Source organism: Hemitrygon akajei, chromosome 5 (genome assembly GCF_048418815.1).
Source record: "Hemitrygon akajei chromosome 5, sHemAka1.3, whole genome shotgun sequence".
NCBI lineage: Eukaryota > Metazoa > Chordata > Chondrichthyes > Myliobatiformes > Dasyatidae > Hemitrygon > Hemitrygon akajei.
In genome coordinates, this window is record NC_133128.1 from 138,490,975 (window position 1) to 138,517,732 (window position 26,758).

The 26,758-nt window shown below is 37.5% G+C and overlaps 1 protein-coding gene across 3 annotated transcripts in view; it reads left to right on the forward strand.

Moving 5' to 3' along the window:
- LOC140728217 (double-stranded RNA-specific editase 1-like) overlaps nt 1-26,758 on the forward strand; it is a 332,491-nt gene that overhangs the window by 202,682 nt on the left and 103,051 nt on the right. For 2 of the 3 annotated variants that reach the window (XM_073046633.1, XM_073046634.1), the window contains one exon: nt 19,878-19,961. In XM_073046633.1, coding sequence (XP_072902734.1) covers nt 19,878-19,961 — 84 coding nt within the window. Of the gene's footprint in view, nt 1-9,832; nt 9,919-19,877; nt 19,962-26,758 lie in introns of all 3 variants that reach the window. The other variant, XM_073046635.1, reaches the window with a different exon arrangement.

Consider the following 26,758-nt stretch of genomic DNA (forward strand, 5'->3'; position numbering starts at 1 on the left):
CAATCTCATGCGCGGAGTGGCAATTCTGGACTAAGCTTAAATCACTGAAGAATATGTGACGGTTGTGGCAGAGCTTGAATCCTTTCACCTTCTAGAAAGTGAAACCAAGTGACATAGAGGACAACAAGGCTTCACTCCCAGATGAGCTCAATGCTTTTTATGCTCGCTTTAAAAGTCAAAACACGGAGGCACCTTCATGAACTCCCACAGCTCCTGATGACCCTGTGAGTTCTAGATTCTGAGGAGGTTGATGTGGGGGCATCCTTCAAGAGGCTGAACCGTGGGAGCATCCTGCCCAGTTGGGATAGCTGGCTGAATGCTAAAGGCTTGTGCTGATCATTTAGCTAGAGTGTTCACCTGTCTGTAACCTCTTACTTTGGCAGTCTGAGGTACCCACCTGTTTCAGTTATACTGGTGCTTAAGTTGAACATGGTAACCTACCTCAATGACTATCTTTCAGTAGCACTTACATGCACTATGATGGTGCTTTAAGAGGTTGGTGATGAAACATCAACACCTGACTGAGAAGTGACTTGGATCCGCTCCAATTTGCCTACATCACAGCAGATCAACAGAAGATGCCATTTCATTGGTTCTTTGCTCTCCCCTGGAACATCTGGCCTGTAAAAATGCATACATCAGGATGCTCTTCATTGATTATAGCTCGACATTCAATACTATTATCCCCTCAAAACTATTCAATAGCTTCAAGCCCTCGTCTTGTGTTGAACCTTGACTCTAGCTAATTATTTTGTATAAGTTTTACAAAAATGCTGTGTTATGAAAATACTCTATTGAACCCAATTTTATGTATTATGGGAAGGAGGTGAGAGTTGGCGGTCCAGTTTTTCTTCTTAAAATGTTGTATGTGATTTCATTATGTGAGGACGATTATTAATTTTTGAGTCCCTTACTTGATACTGATGCTTTCATATTGAGGGGCAGTCCACTTTTTGAGTCACTACTCATTATTCTTGTTTGTAAAATGCCTGTAGTAATAGATCTATTTCATGATCAATCAAAAGATTATAGCCTGATGGTAGATCTTGAAGATAATCTGTGAATAGGCAGAGCTCATAAGTTTGCAACAATGAAGGTAACTGTGGGGGAAGACTTGAAGCCATGAATAAATTGAGAATTCTTACTGAATAACACTTTTACTCCCTTGTGCTGCAGGTTCCATAAACCCATTTCACTGAGTAATGACAAAATATTCCAAAAGACTGGTGAATGATATGATTATCAGTTGGATGAGCCCCATGAGATAAAAGATGTACACAAGTATTTGATCAGTGTTAATTATTGTAAGAATCCATTTATCTGTTCTTTTGCTTGCTTATTGATTCTATGTATACATGCACATTTCCAGGACTGCCAATATGGATTTAACATCAGGTTTCCACACTAATAGTTACTTTTCCATTTCATCTCACATATTTTAATCAGAAGTAGCTTTATTATCACTGATGTACTGTATGTTGTGAAATTTGTTTTGAGCCAGCAGTACAGTGCTAGACATAAATTCAGCATAATTTGCAAAAGAAAATGGCAAAAGAGGAATAGCAAGGTAGTATTTGTACATTGTTCAAAAATCTGATGGTGGTGGGAAAGAAGCTCTTAAAACATTGAATGTGGGACTTGAACCTCCTCATTGATGATACTCATGAGAAGAGAGCATGTCTTGGATGGTGAGGATCCTTAATGATGTATGCCATGATGATGGGAAAGGTTGTGGCTGTGATGTAGCTGGCAGTGTCTACAACACTATGCAGCCAGTCAGAATGCTCTCCGCCGTACAACTAGAAATTTGCTGGAGTCATTGGTGATATATAAAAGAGATGGAAATAAAATCAATCGAGATCGAATGGCAGAGTAGACTCAATGGACTGAATGGCCCAATTCTGCTCCTATTATACCAAATCTCTTCAAATTCCTGAAGTATAGCCACTGGTGTGCCTTGTTCATGATTGCTTCTGTATGTTGGGTACATTGATCTTCCTAGAGGTTGATGTCCAGGAGCTGGAAGCTGCTCACTCTTTTCACAGCTGACTCTTCAATGAGATGTGTATGTGTTATCCTGACTTACCTTTCCTGAAATCCACAATCATTTCCTTGTTCTTGCTGACATTGACCACAAGGTGGTTGTTGTGATACCAATCAACCAACTGATGTTTCACTCCTGTATGTTTTCTTGCCGCTGAGATTCTGCCAATAATAGTAGTGTCATTGGCAAATATATAGATGGTGTTTGAGCTGTATGCAATTCACACAGTCTTGAGTGTAGAAAGAGTAGAACAATGGGCTAAGCATGCATTCTTGAGGTATGCCTGTACTTGTCCTCGATGAGGAGGGCATGTTATTACCAATTTGCACTGACTGGTCTCTCAATGAGCAAGTCAAGGATACAATTGCAGAGGGAGATACGGATGCCCTGGTTTTGATAATTATTAATTTAGTAGTGACGAGATAATGGTGTTGAAAGCAACTTTCCTCAGTTACGTTTGCCTTTCAGGAAACATTTTTCTTGTAGTTGCCAGGAAGTTCTGCACAAAACCTAGGTATTTTCTGAAATGGAAACAAGTGCTGGAAAAGCCTTGTAGGTCAGATCTCTCTCTTTCCATAGATCCTGCCTGACATGCTGAGATATTTAAGCACATTTATTTTCACTTTAGATTTCCAGCATCTACTGTTTTTTGATTTTCATTTGTACTTTTTGTTTCATATCCTGCTGTTGAAGGAATGGGAGAAGCCCTGCAGAGAGTGTGATCATAGTTTAAAAACATAAACATTTTATTTAAAGTTATCACTGTGATTCGCTGAAACGAAAAGGTTTCAGTGTAATTATTGTTTGAAATTAAGGAATGAAGGAAATGTAAAAGAACCAAGTTTATTTTTAAAACAAACCTAAAAGTCCATTAATCTGTGTAGTATGTTCCAAACTGACCAGTCATGGGGCTCTTGTGGTTCAGTGAGCCCACTACAATAATTTGAATGAAGTGGTCTGTGGAAAAGAAAATTATGTTAATTGCCAACTTTTTATTAATTATTGCTGCAATTCTGTGGTGTAATGAGAGCTTTACTTTTGACAGTTTGTAAACACTTAATGATACTCAATTGGAATTTAAATATTTGAAAGCTGTCATTCTGACATGAATTTTTTCTTGTAAAGGTGGAAGAAAAGAGCTGAAAGAAAGTTAATGAAATTAAGATTGAGTCATACAGGTATTTGCTCATTGACGGGATAGAAATGATCATCGTCTGTATAAAATTGTGCCATCCCTTTCACCTAAGGTCGGACTAGATTTGAAATATGTACATCAACTAATGAAAATAAATTAGGAAATTTATTTGATAGAAGTTTAAGTATTTTGTAGTTTGGCAAGATCAGATTCCAAGAGTGATAATGGAGTTACGACATTACAATCACATTCTGGCTCTTTAAAATAATATTTCAGAGCTGTAAGTACCTGTTGAGATTAATTCAAAAGATATTCCTTTTTTAACTATAAAATTGCACAAAAATATGAAAACAGTTGAAACTAGAATAGCAGTAGCCTATGGAAAATATAGTGAAATTTCAGCACGTGTTGAACAGTTGTAGTTTTATTTATATTGTAGATTCAGACAGTGGTAGACCAGAAAGGTACTGGATATGATTCAAGCTAAGGCTCAGGAATAGATGTACCACTTCCCCTCCCCTTTTCACACTATGTTCTCTCTCTCTCTCTCTCTTGCTCTCTCTCTCTCTCTCATATCCCGATACAGGATTTCAACCCAAATTGTTTTCCCCATGGATGCTGCTTGACCAGCTGAGTTGCTCCAGTGTATTATTTGTTGCTCCAGATCCCTGTACATGCAATATACATTTAATATACAATATACAATAATATTGCAATGTGTTTGCAATATTTTATTCTGGTCCTAGAAATGCAAAGGGTAATGCTCATGATGGAAACAACTGAAATATTTCTTTGGTATATTTGAAGTTACATCTCAGTACTTAGGAATTTTATATGTTTTGTTTTGATATCACAGTAGAAAACCAGTGTACAAAGCAGTTCTGAGGTCTTTATTAATATGTGACATTCTGTCTTAGCCAGCTGTCTTGAAGTTGCCCATTTTCACCAATGAATGTAGTTTGTTCGGTTTAAACATTTTAAGATAAACACAGTCACCTTACAATTTAAATTTAATTTTCTCTAACAGATCATTCTGAAGATGAAAACTGTACTTTCAAATTCTGCATAAAAGACTAATAGATGAAGGGTTTCACTCAGCAGCATTTTCTGTGTTTTGACTTCTTAATTCCAGTGACATTTAAGAAGCGTGTGAGTTTCATCATTCACTCCATGTAATGAGGTTATGGATAACTTTAAAAATTAAATGGGGCTCCTTGGTATTGCAGCAGTCAAACTAATCAAGTTGTGCTCAGAAAATGATGCAGTCTCTTCCTGCATGTCGCAAGACAGACAGCTTTCAGGAATTGGCTGATAACGTATATGGAATGTAAGAAGTAGGCCTGATTTCCAACAAAATGCTGTGCTCTTCAGAACATATAATAGAACACATTTTTTTGGAAAATTAAAACCCTTTTAATTCACTGTAATCTATTGAACTATTCAAAGGAGAATTATTAAAATACTTAAGGGAGTGTTTGAAATCTTGCTGCTGTGAGCCACAGCTGAAATCCTTTGAATGTATTTGCTGATACTAGTTATTTATTTTACATTTCCCGTGCCCTTCTTGTCCTCAAATTTCTTGATGCAGTTAGCACTTTGTGATTACGTAGTCTCACTCCGGCTAACAGATCTTAATATGATTTGTAAATGCATCGGTCTTGATGGCATCATGCTTAGATGCCACCAAATTTCCCAATCAGAAGCCACTTAAAAAAAAGTCTAGTTTTTTTTGGTTATTTTTTTAAAACATTGTTTAATAGGTATTGTTCAAGAACCATGTTTGACCAGTTTCCAAGTTTTAAAAAATATTCAGGAAAGAAAAGATTGTAAATTTGAAAACATTGAATTAAAGAACTTGCAACTGTGCATTGTTGGATTGTTGATGTTCATGAGGAGCAGCCTGCCATTAATCACATCTTGGTGTAAGTGATTTATCTCTGCCAAGGGCTGGTGCGCCCTCTGCACTCAGCCATGTATTTCTAGCATATTTCCACATGAATTGGTGGATTGCCTTGGGCACTTCATTAAAGGGCAAAAAAATATTTGATAAGGCTGTCAGCCCTTCAGAAATCAAACTTCAGAATAACCAATGGCAGAAAGAAAATATAGCAACACAAAAGAAGATGTGATTTTTATTAAAGGGTAACAGATGAGGTTCCAAGTAACAGGTTTCTGCAACTGAAGATGTAAAGGACGATTTACATTGATAGCTACACCAGGCAGTCAGCCCACTTGCAAGCCTTCAGGCATCGATAGTTATCATTAATAATGAGGTGTACTTTAGCATGATGTATGAACTATTAAATAACTACTGGTCAGATCGCTTTTAGTTCTTGAAATTTTTACAATTTCATTTTGTTGTTTTAGTGTTTAAAGTACATTACCACTCTAAATATAAATGTAGGAGACATTTCCACAAATGAGTATCTTATGTGCTCCATAGTCTTGGAAGAAAATAGTCTTGGCCGTAAATATATTTACATTGAGAGCAATGTGACAGACTGAAATTGAAACAGATAGATGGCTAAATACACATTACATGAACTTTGTTCAAGTCCAAGCTTTTACTGAAATATCTGCAGTATTATGTCTATTTCAAATTGTGTATTGAGCATTTCTGGGTACGGATGGAATTCATATTTAAAACAATTCTTTTCTCCTTGAAAATGTTTTTGGAAAAAATGCCCTGTTGATCTGCAACTGGGAAATATTTTCTCCACAAATGCTGATGGTCTGTTGAGTAAATCTTCCATTTTCTTTTTCCATGTTATATTTCCAGATCTGCAGTACTTTGTGATCAGAAACATCAAAAGCCTCAGTTCAAGGAAACAAATAAAAAAAACTCCAGTCAAACTTTATAATTATTTCTCATTGGTTCCTATCACAGCCCAATTTAGTTAATTATGAGTTTGTGTTTGTTTAGGCCTTCAAAATTTATCACTACCTTCTCTGTGAGAGAAAAAATATCCAATTAACCTACTAACCCACATGCCTTTGGAATGTTGGGAGGCAAGCAAAGCACCTGGAAGAAACTCACACAGCCACGAGGAGGACATAGACACTCTTTACAGATAGCAGGAATTGAACCTGTGTCGCAAGCGCTGTAAAGCGTTACACTAACCACTATGTTACCATGCCGCTCCAGATCTCCGCTTCTGCTTTCCAGAATCTATTTATTCAGAGCATTTTGCCATTTCTTGATTTAGATGAAGTAGATTTAATTGGTTGAAGAATAGCTTCTGTGATCGTCACAGGAGGAGGTCAGATGTCCTCATATATCCAGCACTAAGAGTAATTGCCAAAGAGTCTTTTGCACTGTGATTGGGAACTATGGCTCCATCAAGGATGGGATTGTTCATTGAGCATCCTCCTGTTAGTTCTTTTGTTGTTCTCCAACATTCACAATCGGATGGGGCATGGCTGTGGAACACTTGATTTGATCAGTTGGTTGTGATAACACTTAGCAATCTATGGCACGTTGCTTCTGGTGCTTAGCATGTATACAGCTGTGATGTAGTTTTGTCACGTTAACCTCATGTTTTCAGGAAATGGTGAAAGATCTGTTTAAAGTGAAACTGATGGAATAGAAGGGAAGGTCAAAGGAGACCCTATCATTTAAATACCAGGAGATGAAATGCCATCCTTTAACATCTTTCCTTTCACTATTCAGGTTTCTAAATATTCCTTTCAGAACAACAGCAATTTATTTGTATTTTCAATTTATTGTGTGCTATTCACAGTGAAGTCTCTGCAGAAGTCATAGAAATGGTGGTCACTCTTTTCACTTCAGTTTTCTGATCTGTCAATTTAACTTTCCATTGTATTTCCATGTTGAATGTTCTCAGTTTCTTGCACCGCTCTAATGAAATTCAGAGGAACATCTCATCATCTGAATAAGCAATTTCCCCCCACATCATTGATATTTTCCTTTTCCATTCCCTCCAGACTAATTAGATTTTGTAAATTTTTGTATCTTGTCTGCCTTTCACCCAATAACTTATATTCCCACCTACACTTTCCTCCCCTACACCATTGTTATTTAGAAAAATGCTGGCAATAAAACAAATTTACAGTTCTCATGGTTGGTCTAATGACCTAGAAAATTAACTATGTCTAGTTCTGCACTGATGCTGCTTGACCAGCTTGTTGAATATTTCTAGTGTAATGCTGCAACGTTTCCTTGTTTATCTAAATTGCTGGTTTTGAAACACAGGACTGGTCTTTTATTATTTGCATAAGGTTATTTTCTGGTTGAAGTTTTTATTTTTCAGCTTGTTAAGAATATCAGGATCTTATCTGCATTTTCTACGTTCTGGATATGAAAGTTCTTGAAGTCATATCAGAGTGTGTATCACCTCAGCAATTTCAAATCAGGGTTTGACATTTGTAGTTAATATAAAGATTGGGCACTCTTATATGGACAAGTCTTTGCTATTTAATACTCTCATGTGCTTTTAAAAACATTTTTTATCCTTTGCTTTATATGCCATATCAAAACCACTTTACACTCAATGCTATTATATGCGTTTACTTTTGACAGTCTGATTGCATGCTGAACTGTTTTTCTCTCAGATGTGAGTTAATGAGCCATGTATATAATATGGTGTATCAATGGAATTTTTGATGTTAACCTGTGGAAATCAGTATGTAACAAAAATTTAATAGATTCCATACCGGCCAATGTTCAAAACTACCAGTCATAACTGGAATGAATATAGTCAATTTCTAGCACAGTCACAGAGAAATTGATATTTTGTTAATATTGATTAATTTGACCTTTTAGCTTTATAGTATGAGTTATAAAGAGGTATGAAATAGTATGTTGTTTTCTAAGCAGTTTACTTATATCTAATTTGTATATATGTAGATTTCTTATTTTTGTACTTAATTGAATTATTTCAATACTTTTGCTGCAGGGCATAATCAAAGGTAAGTTGAGTAAATCACATTAAAAAGATCACCTTGGAGAAAAAGATTGTTAGTGCATTTCACATTCTTTGTTCCCAATGTGTTCGTGAACATATTGATTCTCTGTATTTTCGCTATTTTGCCTACAGTCATCTCATTTTCCAAAGACCACATTCAGTAAATGTAAAAATGTATGTAAGTTCTATAACAAATATCAGTACTACTAAAACTATTTAACTAGAATAAAAACCTAAAATTAATAGGATAGGGAGATAAAGAAAACATTAGGAGGAAGCCAAAATAAAAATAGCAGAATCATTATCTGTGATTATTGAATTCAGCACAAAGTTCAGGAGTTCCAAGTTGTGAAGTTGTGCTGTTTTTTGAGCTTACATACCTGAATGCTTTATCACCATGACAGTTCAGTTTCAGTTACCAAAGCACCTCAATGCATCTCTAAAAGTGTTGTGTTCATTATTGAGGGATAGTGCAGAGCACAGCAGGATGTCAGCATGCAGGGTACTGAACTGATCCTTATTGACAATCCTGCTTGTTCAGTATGTGGACTCCTCCCATGTGGGAATGGCTAAATGAGTGGCATAGGACTATTAATTACCACTGCAAAAAGAAACTCTAATAGCTACAGAGCTGTAATACCTATTTATTTCTTCTGTAGTACTGTATGTTTATTAATACCAAGAGGCTGAAGAATCAAAGTAGCTCTCTGAACATGATGTAGTCTAGTGGTCACCAACCCGTCGATCTTTGAGACTTTCCCAGTAGATCCTGGAAAAAAAAAACAGAAAAATAAATACACAGATATTGTTGAGAGATTGTTTCCGGGTTGCGGGGTTTTAGTTCCGTTCTTTCTGCCCAGTGTGCATGCGTGTAGCTCCCCTGCCACGCGCTGGCCCCAACCACTGGGCTGCAAAGAAGCAATATGAGTCAGCTGCACCTTTCCTCATTCCCTGTCACTCCCACTGTTGAACTTGAACCCACGCGAGGTCATTACGCAAGCGCGTCAGGGATCACTGGTTGGTCTCGGGTAACCGGCCGCTTTGTGCGGCCGGCAAGAAGTACCATTGCTACTGGCCTAGAGCGCAAACAGATGGGCGCTGCATCTGAAACTGTTTACCACACCGAATGTTCGTGGGGAACCTGGTGCTAAAATATTTGCAGATGACCTAATTCGGGCTTAGGGTTCCATAAGTAGCAGAGCAGCTACTGCACTGCGATCTACTGAAACAAACTTTTGTCGGCCAATAGATCCTACAAGGGGGGCAAGCATGGGCTTGTCGCACTCCTCGCTCGCTGGGTCGCCCTCTCCGGACTGCGACCGCCGCGGCCCCGGTACGGGAACAGACGCACCTGGCTAAGGTGGCGGGCGGTCAGGCAGGGGGCTGTCTAATGAGGCAGTGAAGCCCTCAAAACTGCTTTGGTACCCTGAGTCCAAGCACCCTGCACTTAAATACAAACCCACTGAGTTTTCTTCCAGCGTTAAAAACGTGAGCAAGCGGGACAGCAGGTAAGTGCCGAGAGCCACGTAAACTAAATTGCAGAATAGACTGGACAATAAGGAACCTGCTTCAAGTATTGCTGTATTCCGGTCGTGTTTAACCACCCACTCCCCCCCCCACCGTCGGACTAGACGTTATAGAATATTGTCAATCTTAAAACGGTCCGCGGTGCAAAACAAGGATGGTGACCCCTGGTGTTCATACATTATTTCTGCTTCTGGGTTGCAGGGTTTTACTTCCGGTCTTTTCTGCCCCAGTGTGCATGCGCGTAACTAATCGATTTGGAGTCGATCTTGCCTTTCACTAAGGCCCAGGTAGGGGATTTTGGGCTTCGAAAGGTTGGTGACCACTAATGTAGTCTAAGCATTTCAATTTGACTTGTCCTTGTCAAAATTGGTGGTGTAGGGGTGAGGTGGAGAAGGGAAGTAAAATCCTTTCTCCAGTAGAATGTAGAATTATTTATTTAAGTTACCAGAGGAATGAATAAATTAGGATCTATGAACAAAACAGATCAGTCAGATGGTTTGCCTATATAGCTGTAGACTGTAGAGTTCTTTTTATGTACTTTGTAGTGATACTTTACCAAGCCCAAGTGATTATAACTGAAGATAGAAATTTGTTAACTTCATTATTTTTGATTCATTATTTGTGAATTGATGTTTCAATAAATTAGTGACATCCCACTGTCAGAAAATTTGATTGCAATCCATTTATACGAAACCTTTAAAAAATATCCGCTTTGAAAATTCTTAGATAAGTAATCTGTATTCAAGATCAATAGACTTTCCCAGAGGATTCCAGACTTTTTTTTGCATTGTGTTCTTAAAATTAATTTGATTGTTCAGTGTATGACTTAAATTAATAAAAATACAACAAAGCATAAAAATGTTATAGTTCTGTCACTATCAGTGTCTTTTTTGGAAGAGGTGCATTGATGTGTTTTGGTTACTGAAACTGAACAATGAAGATGATAAAGTTTTTAGGTATGTAATCTCAAAAGTCAGCACCTCGTCATCACAACTATGTGCATTACAGCTTCCAAAATGTAATGTTGCAGGTAATAATTCTGCTATTCTCATTTGGGTTTCTTCTGGACTAACTTTTTGTTTCCCTACTTATCCCATCGCCTCTTCGGCATTTCACCATCATCCTGTTTGGCATTTAATCTTTCCTGACTTTCAACCTTTTACGTGCCTTATGTTCTCTCCTCCCTTCCTGATTTCTCTAGAGCTTTAAAACATTTTTCCCAATCTGACTAAATGTCACTGATCTTAAAGCTCTGTTCCTTGCTCCATAAATGATATATGGCCCGCGGATAACTTGCCAGCATCATTTTCTGTTTATATATTAAAAATGATAATTTAGAGACATTAAGAATAAAGGAAGAATGACTACTTTCATTACTTGCCTTTGACTTTAAGCACTATTCTCTGTAAGGCGAATAACAATGAACATTTCAGGTCAGAACAGAAACCTGGTGGGCAGAAAGTGAGGACAAAGGAAACACTTTCTTGGTCTGGGGAGAGAAGGTAAACAATGAAAGTACAGGTAGTCCCCGAGTTATGAACGTCTGACTTACGGACAACTCGTACTTACGAACCGAGGAAGGAGAGCGCCGTCCGCCATTTTAAGTCAGATCGCAACGCCGTCTGCCATTTTAAGTCGTTGCCGTTGACACTGTGTTGAGCGTTTAACTTTGTATTTGGCTTAAATTTTTCTTAGTACGATTCACCCTGACCCCATCCCCCGTCGGCTGGTGGCGCAGTGAGATCAGCGCCAGGCTCAAGAACGGAGGTTTCCAAGTTCAATCTAGTGACAGACCACTCCCGTGCTGGGTTAAAGTCGAGCTCGCAACTTGACCTCGTTTAAAAAAAAACACTGCCACCTCCAGTTTAAATTCCCACGCGGAATATTGTGGATGATCAAATACCCAAACCCAGTACAGCCCCCACTTGTCTCATTTAGCCAGTCTCAGTGCGGTGGTCCTTAGGACCCAGCGGACCTCGGGAGCCGGCGGAGCTTGGAACCCGCTGCTCACAGTGTTTCTGTTCCATTGATGGGAAGCGATCGTGATTGAAAATAAAGTGGAAATAATAAAGTGTTTGGAAAGAGGTGAAATGCCATCGGTCATTGGAAAAGTGTTAGGCTACAGTCGGTCAACCATCGGAACAATTTTAAAGGATAATGGATAAAGTGAGAATAATGGAGCATGTGAAAGGCCCTGCTCCAATGAAAGCTACAATTATTACTAAGCAACACAGTGGTTTAATTATTGGAATATACCTTTCTTAAGTGTTTTAGATAGATAGATAGATAGATAGATACTTTATTCATCCCCAAGGGGAAATTCAATGTTCCTCCAGTATGATATCACATAAACACAAGACAGACCAAGACTAACTGACCAAAAAAACCACATAATTATAACATACAGTTACAACAGTGCAAAGCAATACCATAATTTGATAAGAGCAGACCATGGGCACGGTAAAAAAAAGTCTCAAAGTCCCAGATAGCCCATCATCTCACGCAGATGGCAGAAGGAAGAAACCTCCAACGTGGCAACTGTGAGTCCGTCCGAAAACTTCCGACAACTTCGTGCCTCCGACCAGCCCTCCGACACCGAGCACCGAGCACCATCTCTGCCGAGTGCTTCAACCCCGGCTCCGGCCACCAAGCAACAGGCAAAGCCGAGGATTCGGGGCCTTCCTCTCTGGAGATCTCTCCGATCGCTCAGTAGCAGCGTCAGCAGCACAGGCATGTCAGAAGTTTCGCCAGATGTTCCTCCGTGCTTCACACATCCGTCTCAATCAAATCAGGATTGTGCACGGCCCCTACTTACAGATAACGGATATTCCTTACTGGAGTGGCCGCTGCGCCCTGCGTCGTCGCGCCGCCATCTTGATGGTATAGAAAGGTAAAATATATACTATATACTAAGATAAATGTTTGACTAACTGACGCTAAATAATACCAGATGTACTTGTTCCGACTTACGTGCAAATCCAACTTAAAGATGGACTCAGGAATGGAACTTGTACGTAACCTGGGGACTGCCTGTACAACACGGTTTTTGTGGTAGAACAAGCATTCCATCTGTTTAAGCACTCTGAATGTGAAACTATGTTTGAAATATATTGCTAAATATAGATTTTCATTGTTGCATTTGGGACCTGACAAATATGAAACAAGATAAATAATCATGCAGCTGTCCCTAATCCTCGCCATTCTTCATGTACCTGGTAGAATAGGTGTAATACCATTAGAAAATTTTGTACCATTGTAACCACTGAAAGATTTCAACTGACTTTGCATACTCTTTGATTCAAAGAACAGCTTTAGGATGGAACCCTTGAAGTATAAGGCCAAGATGGACACAATTTGCAGTCTGCTTCAGTCCTGTAAAAAGTCTTAAGCAAGCGCCTTGCATACATTTGATTTTGATCATAATTTTTAAAGCCAGTATAATGTGTTTCCCATTGTAGTTGGCATCATTCCTCATACCCAGTTAGGCTTATTTGTCTACAGATGGGAACAAACCCATTGACTGATGAATATGATGTGCCACAAATATGCTTGAAGAAAAGGATTTTAAAAACTTAAAAATATAGTTTTAATAGATGAAATTGGAAGACATGGGTGCTTTTGGAAAACAAATAGAGTGGCTGGCTCTTAAAATCAATCCTAACTATTATAAGAGCTGGAACTGTAGGATTGGACTTGCTGAAGAGGGAACTGAGGTTATTGCATCAGTTTGTATGATATAATCACTGCTTGAGATCCAGTACCATTATATGTTCTGTAATTTAAACCATATATTGAACATTAAGATTTGCATATGGAATATGTTTTGTGACTGCTAAGGGCAGATTGGAGATGCAGGCAATTTAATGTTTAGACAGTATGGCTTCTGTTCAACTTATGTCCGTTTTTAAAACATCCCTGTATTGAATGAATTGCTGATGTGTGTCCAACCGCACCATTATTTTCTTGTTCAGTGCTGTAAATGGCATGCAAACTGACAGTTTTTTGATGAACTATATTTGAAGTACTGTCCAATCCAACTTATCACAGCATCTGCAGACATCAGTGCAACCTTCTGCCAAAAGAGAGACTCCGTAAAAAAATATAGACCTTTGAAGATGATCAGTTTTTCATGGCTCAAGCTATTATCAAGGAATTTTGTCCATTTGAGTGATATTTTCTATTTTGTGGCTTTCTGTGCTCATGACACGGACGTGAAAGTTGATCAAGCATACATCCCTCAGGCATATTTAATAAAATGACTTAGTTTCAATGTTTAACATTTTAATGTATCCTTCAGGAGCAAAAGACTTAAATTACACCACCTCTCTGTTCCAGCATCTATAATCTTTGTCTTCCGTTTTGATGATAACAGATCAAAATAAAGAATTTATGCCTTAAATGATTTGAGTACTGCATTGCTACTTATCACACCGCAAATCTAGAAACTATAATTCTGTGGAGCAGAAAATGGCATTTCTGGATTGCAGAATAAAATGTTTCAACAATATATCAATTTTCTTATACTGGCAAAGAATGTTTATATGGATTATAACTGAATATTTTTTGCAGACAAGTTCAAAGAACTGATTTTTTATATTACAGCTAGTATTTTTGAATCTGATGAGCAGACACAAGGATGTTGCATCCAAGTTTGTCAATAACACAAAGATAGATGAAAAAGAAAGGAGTGAGAACACATAGAAGTTTGCAAAGGAATGTAATAAAAGATTAACTGCATGACCAGAAAGATAGCTGGAGTATAATGTGGGATTATCCATTTTAGTAATAATTATACACAAGGATCTGTAAACAGGGCAAATCATGGCATGTCTTATTAACCAAATCGATTAAAGCTTTATATTATGAGAGGGTCTGAACCTGTAGTTGTCAGAACAGTTAATTTAATGTCAAATTATGTACAGAAGTTAAAATACGGTAGTTTAAATTGAGATTGCCAACAAAGAAATAGAAGGACATGCAGTAGTTTCCTGAAAAAAGTCGATTTTTTAAAAATCTCCAAGAACAATTATAATCTAGAGGAATAACATCCCACTTTTTTAAAAGGTTTGTTTCTGGTGTCTGAGATGCCTGTAAGAATATTCACAGCCTGGAGGTATTTATCACGTAAATATCACTGCTTTCCACTGGCCCATGTATTTGTGATTCACATCTTCTGATGAAGTACCAAGATGATGCAGCTTCCGGAGGTTGGACAACCTCAGACAGTTGCTACAGCATTTCTGCAGTTAACTGCAAATTTGTAGTTGTTAGAAATTGCTGTCAAATTTTGGCCTTACTTGGTCTATTTTCACACTACAGTCTAACCCAAAATATGCATTCTGGCTTATTTGAAAAAGTTATTTTGTGACTGTCCCTCTATTTGACAAAGTGTATATTTATATTATGATTTAAAGGTGGAATGCATTATTGTATCAAATCTTCCTGATCCTGCAGCAATTGTGCAGATTGAAAGGCAAAGGTGAATTATTTGGTTTTGAATTCTAGTTGAATTACCAAAGGAGAGTGAAATTGTTCAGATTTTTTTATCACATATGCAAGGAAACACACAGTGAAATGCAATGATTGCATTAGCAACCAGCTGGGAGCAGCCCACAAGTTTTGCCAAACGTTCCAGCACCAATGTAGCATGTCCACATTGCTTGGCAACACAGAAGATGAGCAACAACAGTAAAACAAGCCCCTTTCATCCCACTACCCTCCCTCCTACCCATCCACACACACACAGACAGTATTCCAATACCAGAACAGGCCTCCAGTCTCTAGGCTTCATTTGACTTCCAGACTTCAAAATGATTGACTTCAGTCTTCAGTATTAACTCCTGAAGTAGCTGATGATTGGACCTTGAACTTCAGGCTCGCTGACTTACTGGTTCTCATGTCTCTCTGTGCCTCCTGCTTACACAGACATCTGATCCTGGGACTCTCTGACCTGGGGCAGCCCAACATCCACTGATGTCCTTTGTCATCCATTCACGTTGCTGGCCTTCAATCATGGAGTGGAGTCGTAGACTCGGGATGTCCTGAAATCCCATGTCCACATTGCAGGTCTTCAAGCATGCAGCAGAGGCTAGGCTCCAGATGCCCCATGTCCACATCACAGGTCTTCGAGCACGGAGCAGAAGCCCAGACTCCAGATGTCCTTCGTTCCCATGTAACACATGGCAGGACTTCAAGCGCAGAACGGAAGTCCAGACTTCAGATGACTCACATTGCTGGCCTTCGACTGCAGTTACAAATAAACATGGTTGGTTTTAGCTGTGATATACATGTATTAAAATTTGTAGTTGGAGATTGGGTATGGAAATAGTTTAGACTTTACTTCATAAAAAAATATTAATTTTCTATCATTAGTTCCAGTACTTTTGTTTAAAAGTTTGCATCCGCTCCTAGAAATCCTGGTTTTATTTTTTCTCAATTTTGTTCACTGAAACTTAAAATTAGTTATCATTCCTAAATGTTAGTTGGTAAATTTTCTTGTTTTCAGCTTATGTTTGCTGATTTCCTGTAGGCTTTTCTAAAATCATCCAGTGTAGTATTTTTCTTCAATCATTTAATTACATCTATATAAGCAAGAATCTTGATTTAAACATTGAATAAACTTTATAGTACAGTAATGTTTCAGTTTGCTGTCTTTCACATTGCTTTAAAAGGCAGTGGGTTGTGATAAAAATATTTGTCCTTATAATTCCTGACAGTATATATTCAGCAGAATCAGATCAAGATAGACTATTAAGGCAGTTGATTGAATTTGTGTGAGGTGTAGGCATGCTTATAATCATAACAGATTTACTTACTCATCGTTGTGATCACATGGTATAATGATACTGAAAAGCAGTATTTTGTATTTATCTTTTCATCTAGCATTGTATTATCTGATCAGTGGTGAAGCTGTCATCACTCCATACACCTATCAACTCAGTGGTTCTTCAGAGGGTTACTGAATATACTTGTATCACTTGTCAATGCTTACAAAAAGTCACATTTGCTTTCTATTTGTTCCAAATTTTTGTCTCTTTCAAGCATTTTCTAAAATTGTGTTAATAGTGTTACCTTTCTGTTCTCTTTCATTACTTATTACATTGCATTCAGGACATTAGACATTCTAAAAATATGGACTATTTAGAAACATAATAAACTGCAACACTAAATGTAAAGTCTGTTTGGAGACATTCTTTCAGGCTCGACCTTTTATTATTTTGATTACAATGATTAGGAAAAATAATTATTATGACCTTCATTATGTTTGCCCCCTACAGTTAGATATCTTGGTTGATGGTTTCATAGCAATAACTGCTATGAGAAGTTGGACAACTTATGCAGGCAAAGTGGACTGGACAGTGGAGATCAGTAGTAAGGAAATCTAAAGATCAAGAAGTAGTTCACAGAGAGGAAACAGAAGTTATAAATATCTTTGATTCCACCAGTAGTTAATACTGTCTCAACTGAAATTTCACTGAAAAGTAGTATTGTTGACATTCTTGCCTCCCTTGTGACCATCAGTAATGCAACAACTCGTTATATACAGCTGGTTGTAACTATAATCTTATAAACCTCTAACTCACTGGTAAGCATTTTAAATCCACAACCAAAATTCTCTAGTAAGTAAGCTGCAATCATCAACACTATTTTTAACAGACTATTTCTGCTCCTTTCAGAACAGATTTGAACGCTATGGTCTGAACTGTGAACTTTTGGCAAAAAGGGCTAGTACCTGGATTCACATATTAAAGCGATTGGCAGGAAGTCAGATCATCAGATCATGAAAAGAGCCCCAGGTTCTTTGGCAAACTTCCCATCAGTCACATGTTTGTTACCCGGATATGAGCTACAGTTTATTTTTTAATAGTGTTTTTTTTAGTCTTAACAGTTTTCTGTTTGCCTGGAAGCTGGTTGAAAAAGCACGACTCTTTTTACATTGGTTGCTGTTAATTGAAAAGAATATAAAATCGAGCTATTTGGTTACATTCGTGTTAGACCAGAAATTTAACTGGGCATTTCTGATTGCTTTACTGTGGATGTGCATTGAGTGATGACTTTGTTTACTGTTCATTTGATATGTTGCTTGGAGAACATATTTTCAGTATGCCAAATCATTGGTCACCCATTACAGAAATTTATTTCATAGCACTCCATTCTGTTATTGGACTTTAAGAAAAAATGCCATTTATACAACTTCTTATCAGCACTTAATTCTGTTTCCTACCCATAAGAACAGATAGAGAGCTATCTCAAGTTTGGAAATGATGGCTTCTAACCAGTGGTGTCAAATCTGTGACTATGGGTCCGTTTGGAAGTTGCACCCATCCCAAACTTGTGGATTAGGTGTTAGAAATTTGAAATATAATCAGGAAATACTGGAAATGCTCAGCAGTCATACTGCATCCACGGAAGAGTTGACATTTCAGGTCAAAGATGCTGTGTGAACTAGAAAAGAAATAAAACAAGTTTGTTTTAAGTTCCAGAGAGGTTGGGGAGGGGATCAGACCAAGGAATATAGACCAAGTATAAAAGATTACTGGAAATCAGTATACATCAAAAATATAAACTCCTTTGACTCTAAGATTGAGACTTTGTTGGCCCCCTCCCCCTGCTCTCCTCCTCCATCTGCTCCCTACTTTCCCCTGCTCCCCCCACCCCCACTTGTACTTCTCTCCCATGCTACTTGATCAGTCTTTTGCTCAGCTGCCCTACCTTTCCTTACAAGACTTAATATCAACGTTTAATTACTATCATTCCTGTTAAGTTCCAACACCAACTTGCATTTTTGGGGAATGGGGTGATGAAAAGATCTAAATGTTATTGGTAAAGAGAAGAGTAATATCATATGATGGGAAAGATTAAGGAATTGTAACACAAAATGCCTCACATTTTGTATGGTAGGTATAGTTGTAGAACTTGCATTTGTGTGATGGAATAGGGTAGTATAAAGCTCAATGGCAAGATGGTATGCATGTTTTCCGGGGTTAACTGAAGTACTGTTTTAATTGCATAATGTTTGTTTACTCAGAATTAGTGTTTACTCAGAATTAGTGGAGAACTTGTTCATAGACCATGTAAGAACCCAATTCCTCTCATGTTATGCTAATTTCCACTAAATTGCTATCTTAAAAATGTATTTGTATACCAAAGCAATTCTGCTATCCTCCAATTTTTTTTCTCTTTTCGGACGTAGCTACAAATGTTGCACATGAAGGTACCACTATTAACATTAGCTTTTATTGAGCATCAAAGTTTTGGAAGTGTGTCCTGTGCCAGCTAGATCAATACATGCTATTTGCAGAGAATATTTATCTTCCATTCTATTTAAACAGTCATTTGATGTGGAAAAACTTGATTAGTGCAGAGTGATGGGATGATGGATATTGGTTGCTTCATGTTTCTGACTTTGAAGATTCTTGCTTTATTTGTCTGTTATCTTGTGCAGCTGCTTTGAAGGTGATTTTTCTTTGCAGCTGCAATTTTGGCCTGAACGACAGGAATTTCATTTCAACTTCAGTTTGACTAATGTCTTCAGTTTTATATTATTGTAAAGTTTTCCTTTATGTCAGTATAATAACTGTAAGAACTTTATTTCAGCAGACACTATTGGACAGAACACTACATTGGAATAGAAACTTTGCACCATGGACCTTTGTTAATACCAGTCATGCTTTGCTTTGATTATTTCTATCATTTTACGGACCTCTCCCCACCGACAGGATGTGGGAGTACACAGGGTTGGATCATGTTAGCAGCTAACTTATCAGTTTTGTTAAGAACTACCAGCCAAGAGCACGGTGTGCATCAGCATAGTGTAGTCTTCCACACTTCAGAGGGCACTGTGGAATTGAGGAGCAAGCTGGACGTCAGGCTGACGTGCACCTGATCTTTGGGTCCACCCCTGGACACATCACTAGGTTCAAGGGTATTCTGTAATATACTGACCAAAGGGATAGATTCACCTAATAGCTGACCTTACAGCTTTACATTGGGTAAAGTGTGCCACCTTTGCCAATCTTCACTAACATGGTGTTTTGAGGTTTTCTTATTTGAATTAATATTTTTTCTAATTAATTTACTTCAGTTCAATGCATTTATAAATAAATTTGATTTTTTAATCTTTTTTGTATTCTGTAGTATATTTTCATCCATTTTGCTTTACTTTCTCTTTTTTTAAACACCATATAATATGTGACTGTACTATAAGAAGAACAAAATGCTTCATTTAACTTCCATTATCTTGCAGATAGATCACTTGGGTACCAGCAGTCAAGAAACCAGCAGAAATACTGTACTTTGGATGTGGATGATGAGGATGGTGAAAACATGAGTAAGAATGCTGACTATTTCAGTTTGTGAACAAGAATCTACTGCTGACCTCTATTCCTACAAAACAAACCTTTGTTCGTTTTTTAATTGAAAATCCATTAATAATTTATTTTATACCAGACCTATTTTGTGCTTTGATGAACTAATCCCTTCTCACCTTTTTAGATTTCACATCTACTTATCAGCAAATTAAGCAGTCTTATTCTATATTTTTTCAAACATACTTGGGTTTTGTATGGTAAAAGCAGAAAGAAAAGTGGAGGCTATACATATTTTTAACAGAGTCAGTTTGTTTTGGGGTGCAATTTGTGACCAGAAGTGCAGTGAATCAGTCTCTTATCCCTCAGCATCTCTCCTAGCTGTTGAATTGAACACTGGTGTGGACTTTGTGTCTAAATTCTCAAAGATCAGGCATTTACTTCAATCCTATTGATAATAGGATATAGTATCCAAGAAAGATTAGATTAGTGGGTAATACCAAATGTTCAATATGAAAACAGACAATATTTGAAATATTCATCTGTTCAGTCCACATCGGTGGGAAGAGAAGAGCCTTTGTCAGAAGGAAATTTCCGTTAGTTAAAGTATCCAGATCTAATCACTTACTAAGATTGGAGATTGCAAAGTTTAAAATTCTCAGTTGAATTGAAGATAAGAAGATTAATAGGTTCATTCAAGAAAGTGAAAAAAGAATCCAAGCAGTGGCTGTAAGATTTTGAACAGCAGGATATCTGTAGTAAATTTTGGGGTGTGTTTTTGAAGGGAGTATCTGCTTTATTAATGGGTGAAGTGTGCATGATAATCAAGAGGAGAAAATGTCAACATGAACAAAAAGTAGGTCCATTAGAGGGTGTGGGAGGAATGAGTGGAGATAGGTGAAAATTGGAAAGTAGCAAAAGGCTGCATGGTTGAAATGAAACAGAAGAAATCCAAGAGAATGGACAATGAATTGAAATGGCCGGGTGTAATTTCAGTGGTTAGTGTGCCCATTAGTTGTATTATAAAGGACTGAAGGTGTTGAAAGGTAATGTTCTAAGCCTACGTAAATTTGGCTGAGAATTTGCAGGCAATGGCAAGACACCCACATTTCCTATTCATTTACCCACTCAGTCCCACACTCACCTTCAGAGGATTTTTAGAGGCATCTCCTTAACAAAGCTATCTTAATGAGGCTGGGTGGTGACTCCACATTTGAGATATAAATGACGTGATGCAGCAGAGCCCGAGCAAGACATCACCAATGGGAATGCAGAGAAAAACTATCTTAAATCATACCACAAGCTTGTGAATGGTCTGAGTATCTATTAAAAATACTGAAACTATAAAGTAGCAAAAACATTTAAAGATGTTAAAATGTTTAAACTTTTCAAAAGTTTAGTAAAATCAATTAATCCAGCAAATGTTAACTGCTTAATACTTAACTCTGGAACTTAGAGGTAGTACTCTCTGCTGAAATGCACAGAGTTGCTGAACAGTTGTGATTAATTAGCTTTCTCTTGCAGAAGTCATGAGGAGTCCATTGGTGGAGCATTGTTAGCAAACTGCCAATAAGCATTTCCCATCATTTTGGGACTTCCATATTTATGTGAGCAGCCCTCATGTTTACCTGGAAATTGCCATTAGTTCCATATGGAATTGCTGGCATTTCTCTGGACAATTCAGGCTAATTAAAGGATGTCACTGGTTGTGGCAATTCAAATTTAGTAGTCTTCTGGTCCTCCGGAAGGAGGAAAATATGTGTATCTGTTGCAAAATTTTAAAATAAACTGCTGTTCCAAGTAAATTTATTATCAAAGTACATTTGTGTCACCATATACAACACTGAGATTCATTTTCTTGTGGGCATACTCAATAAATCCATAATTGAATAATACTCATAAGAGAATCAATGAAAGACCACACCAACTTGTGCACTCAACCAGTATGCAAAAACAAACTGAAACTATGGAAAGAAAGAATAATAATATTAAATAAGCAATAAATGTCAATAACATTAGATAAAAGAGTCCTTGAAAGTGAGTCTATAGGTTGTGGGAACATTTCAATGATGAAGCAAGTGAAGTTGAGTGAAGTTATCGCCTTTGGTTCAAGAGCCTGATGGTTGAGAGGTAATGACTGTTTCTGTACCTGGTGGTATGAGTCCTGAGGGATGGATGCTGCTTCCTGTGACAGCACTTTGTGTAGATGTGTTCAATGCTGGGGAGGGTTTTACCCATGATGGACAGGGCGGAATATTTTTGTAGGATTTTCCATTCAAGGGCATTGGTGTTCCCATATCAGGAAATGATGCAGCCAATCAATACACTCTCCATCATTCAGCTGTAGAAGTTTGTCAAAGTTTTAGATGTATGCCAAACCTTAACGAATGAACTCCTAAGAAAGTAGAGGTGCTGCAGTGCTTTCTTCGTAATTGCACTTAATGTGCTGGGCCCGGGACAGGTCCTCCAAAGTAATAACACAGAGGAATTTCTTCATTGAAATTCTAAATTGCCCTGGAAGCTGCTCCATTTCATTATCAAAGTGAACTACTAAATCTGAATAGGTTAAGACAAATGATGCTACTTAGAATGCATACATAATGTATATAAATGTAAATTCTGTTCCTGGGAATTGTTAATAAGCTGATTTCTCCAAGAATCAGAAATGTCTGTTTTTATGTAGTATTTCATACTGCACTGAATGCACTTGTTATAATTGTTCCATTTCATTCAATGATCGCCTGAGCACTACCCATATTAAAACAAATGGAATATATACTGTATTCAATCATTTATGAATATCATGAAACATTATTACCAGCTTGAAAGAGGCTTTAAAAATATGTGGGAGAATTTTCACATTTCTGTAAGTCAGGTGACTTGTAACCCAGGATCCCCAGTATGTACAATATTCAAGTGTGGCTAATTTTTAATCCCATATTTACAGTTAAACCTTAACATTAACTCATAAACATTTTTCAGTATAAATGCAACAACGCATTTCTGCTTCTATTGTTCCATCTTTTTAAATATAATAGGAAGTAAATTTCTAAATTAAAGCTACAATTTACTAGTAAAATTGAACTAACAACACTCTTTAGATTTTCTGCGGTAATCTTATGATTATATTCAATATACACTCAGCCGCTACTTTATTAGGTACAGGAATGGAACTCGGTGAAGTCTCTATTGCTATAGCCCATCCATTTCAACGTTTGACATGTTGTGCATTCAGAGATAGTCGTCTGCACACAATTGGTGTAATGTGTGGTTAATTGAGTTACTGTTGCCTTCCTGTCAGTTTGAACCTGTCTGGTCATTCTTCTCTCTCATTAACAAGGCATTTTCACCCACAACTGCCGTTCTATTTTTTTTGTTTTTCACACCATTCTCTGTAAACTCTAGAGACCGTTGTGTATGAAAATCCCAGAGCATTAGCTTCTGTGATACCCAAAGCATCCTGTTTGGCACCAATGCTCATTCCATAGTCAAAGTCACTGAGATCACATTTCTTCCCCATTCTGATGTTCAGTCTGAATAACAACTGAACCTCTTGACTACGTCTGCTTGCTTTTAAACATTGAGTTGGTGCTACATTGATTGGCTGATTAGATATTTGCAATGGGCGCCATATCACAGCTCACGATGTTCCAGAGTTCACAGTTCAATTCTGGCGCAGTTCTGCAAGGAGTCTCTGTACGACTTCCCTTTGGAATGTGTGGATTTCCCCTGGGTGCTTCACTTTCCTTTCTCAATCCAAAGATGTACCAAGTAGGTTAATTGGTCATTGTAAGTTGTCCTGTGATTAGGTTAGGGTTAATTGGGGTTATGGGTTTGCTGGGGTGATGTGCCTTGAATGGCCAGAGGGGCCTACTCCATACTGTATTGGTAAATAAAATAAGCAAAATAATGAGCAGATGTATCTAATAAAATGGCCACTGAGTGTAGATTGCTTAAAATATCAGGATAAATGGCAAAATTGGGTGCTTTGTTGAGGATCAAAGAGAAAATCAGATGTTGTCATCAATATATTTGCTTTTTTTCCCCCCACAGTTTTCTAATAAATAACCTATTGAATATTTAGCTAAAAGATTAAACGGTATATTTCAGAAAGAACTTGCCTTTACCCAACCTGGCTCTTTTCATAGCATATTGTTGAGATAGTAGATTCTGTATTTGCCAAGTTTAATCAATTGGTGAATGTCATAACACCCATTTGTTCAGCTGTGAGTATTATGACTTTCTTTACCCACAGTTCAATGGCATAAAAGGATGCTTTTTCAAAGATGTTAGAATTGATAATCTTTTCCTTTTCTTTTAATTTCCTTTGCAGATTTTAGCAACCTCCACATCTCCTATTTTAATGATCTTTTTATTTTGGTTAATCACTTCATAAGAATCTTCATGCCATATGCAATTTTCTTGGATGTGTAAAAAGATCTCTTTTTGTTAAAATGTGTACTCTATTCTTAATATGTATTAGTTGACTTAAGCCCTCATTGGAAATTAGATAGAAACGTATGTCATTATTATTAAAAGCCTGTAACTTGCAATGCAGGTGAATTTTGTATTGTCCCATCAACTAGAACATACCAACCTAGAATTGATAGCAGCCAGGTGAAGTATCAGCCACTCCACAGGTTGCCGTTATCCAGTTTCTCAAGTAACATCTAGCAATCTAGAGAGCAAACACGAGGAAATCTGCAGATGCTGGAAATTCAAACAACAACACACACAAAATGCTGGTAGAACACAGCAGGCCAGGCAGCATCTATAGGGAGAAGCGCTGTCGACGTTTCGTGCCGAGACCCTTCGTCAGGACTAACCGAAAGGAAAGATAGTAAGAGATTTGTGTTCTACCAGCATTTTGTGTGTGTTCTAGCAATCTAGTGTAGTTATATGTGAATTTGATTCTTATCTGGGCATGCTTGACCCTTGGGTGGAATATTTTTTTATCTTGGAAATTTTCTGGTTAAAATTGGCTAAAGTTGTTCTGGCATATTCTTGTAAATTGTGAAAATTTAGAGAGTCAGTGATCATTGTCCACCAAATTTTGAACTATGCTGTATGTTCCATTACGGCTCCAGGCACAGTCACGAGGTAGGAACTTGGCTAAATGTGACATAGGATCTGTGTCAGCCATCTGTATTCAAAGAATGTCTCTTGACAGTCAGTGGAGCCTGTATTTGGGCTTACTGGGGACCACTGAATGTTTATGAACAAGTTTGACAACCACAAACGTACATTAAACAAAAATAATAATATTTATTTGTGCTATATTTTAAACTATAAATAAACATAGGTAATCGCTGAAAAAGTTTCAGGGATTTTTTTTTTTTAATTTTCCAACTGCTGTTCCCTCATTTAATTGGAGATTTCTCTGTTTTCAATACAATTGACCAGGCATGAACTCTGTACAGAGATTTTATGCTTAGAACTGGAAAGTCTGCAGAAGTTTGTGTTGCCTTGTTGGACTACAAGAGGAATTGACTGGGGCAGGAGAGTAGAAAATGCCACTGCTGTCTTAGGCACACATATTTCTTCAAGGGAACATCGTCCTGCCATCCAGGCAGACATGGGAACAGAAGTTCTGGGTCAATGATTTTAACCAACAGTTTATTGATGTATTTGTTTTCTCTCTGTTTCACATTTTGCAAATCATCATTTAGTTCAGTGTAACCAGAGGTCTCATTTCTTCCTTATTCAGTTCTCACCTGTTATGAGTTTCTCACCTGCTTTATGTCAACATTTAAGTGTGTTTTTATGTGGGTTCCTTTATAGTGGGTTACCTAATGTGGCTGAAGCTTAAAAAATAATGTTCCCATTTTCCAGCCCTTTATGAACTAATGTTCTAGACGTCATCTCTGGATATCATTGGGTCAGAGACTAGGACAATCTTATGATCTGTACTTAGCTATGTATTCTACTTGTCTACCAACTTTTTTTAAACTCCCCTTTATTTTGTGAATTTAGCTCCAAGTGTATTTAGTAAACACAGGTTCCCACCCATGAGCAATCCCTATCTCAGCATTGCACTATAGCAGGAGGTGAGTAGGATCAACAAAAAAGCTTCATTTTTTAAATTATTTATGTTCTTAACAATTTGGACAATTAACATCAAAGTGTACTGTATAGTAAACCATTGAGAGTATCATAGAAGCTAAACAAGCTGCACCATTGTTTGGTCTTTGCACAAAAACTTGCCACATTGCTTAGAATATACAAACCCCATTTCCAGAAAAGTTGGGATATTTTCCAAAATGCAATAAAAACAAAAATCTGTGATATGTTAATTCACGTGAACCTTTATTTAACTGACAAGAGTACAAAGAAAGGATTTTCAATAGTTTTACTGACCAACTTAATTGTATTTTGTAAATATACACAAATTTAGAATTTGATGGCTGCAACACAGTCAACAAAAGTTGGGACAGAGTTAAAATAAGATTGAAAAGTGCACAGAATATTCAAGTAACACCAGTTTGGAAGACTCCACATTAAGCAGGCTAATTGGTAGTAGGTGAGGTATCATGACTGGGTATAAAAGTAGCATCCATCAAAGGCTCAGTCTTTGCAAGCAAGGATGGGTCGTGGCTCACCCCTTTGTGCCAAAATTCGTGAGAGAATTGTTAGTCATTTCAAAAGGAACATTTCCCAATGCAAGATTGCAGAGAATTTAGGTCTTTCAACATCTACAGTGCATAATATTGTGAAAAGATTCAGAGACATCTCAGTGCGTAAAGGGCAAGGTCGGAAACCACTGTTGAACGCGTGTGATCTTCGAGCCCTCAGGTGGCACTGCCTAAGAAACCGTCATGCT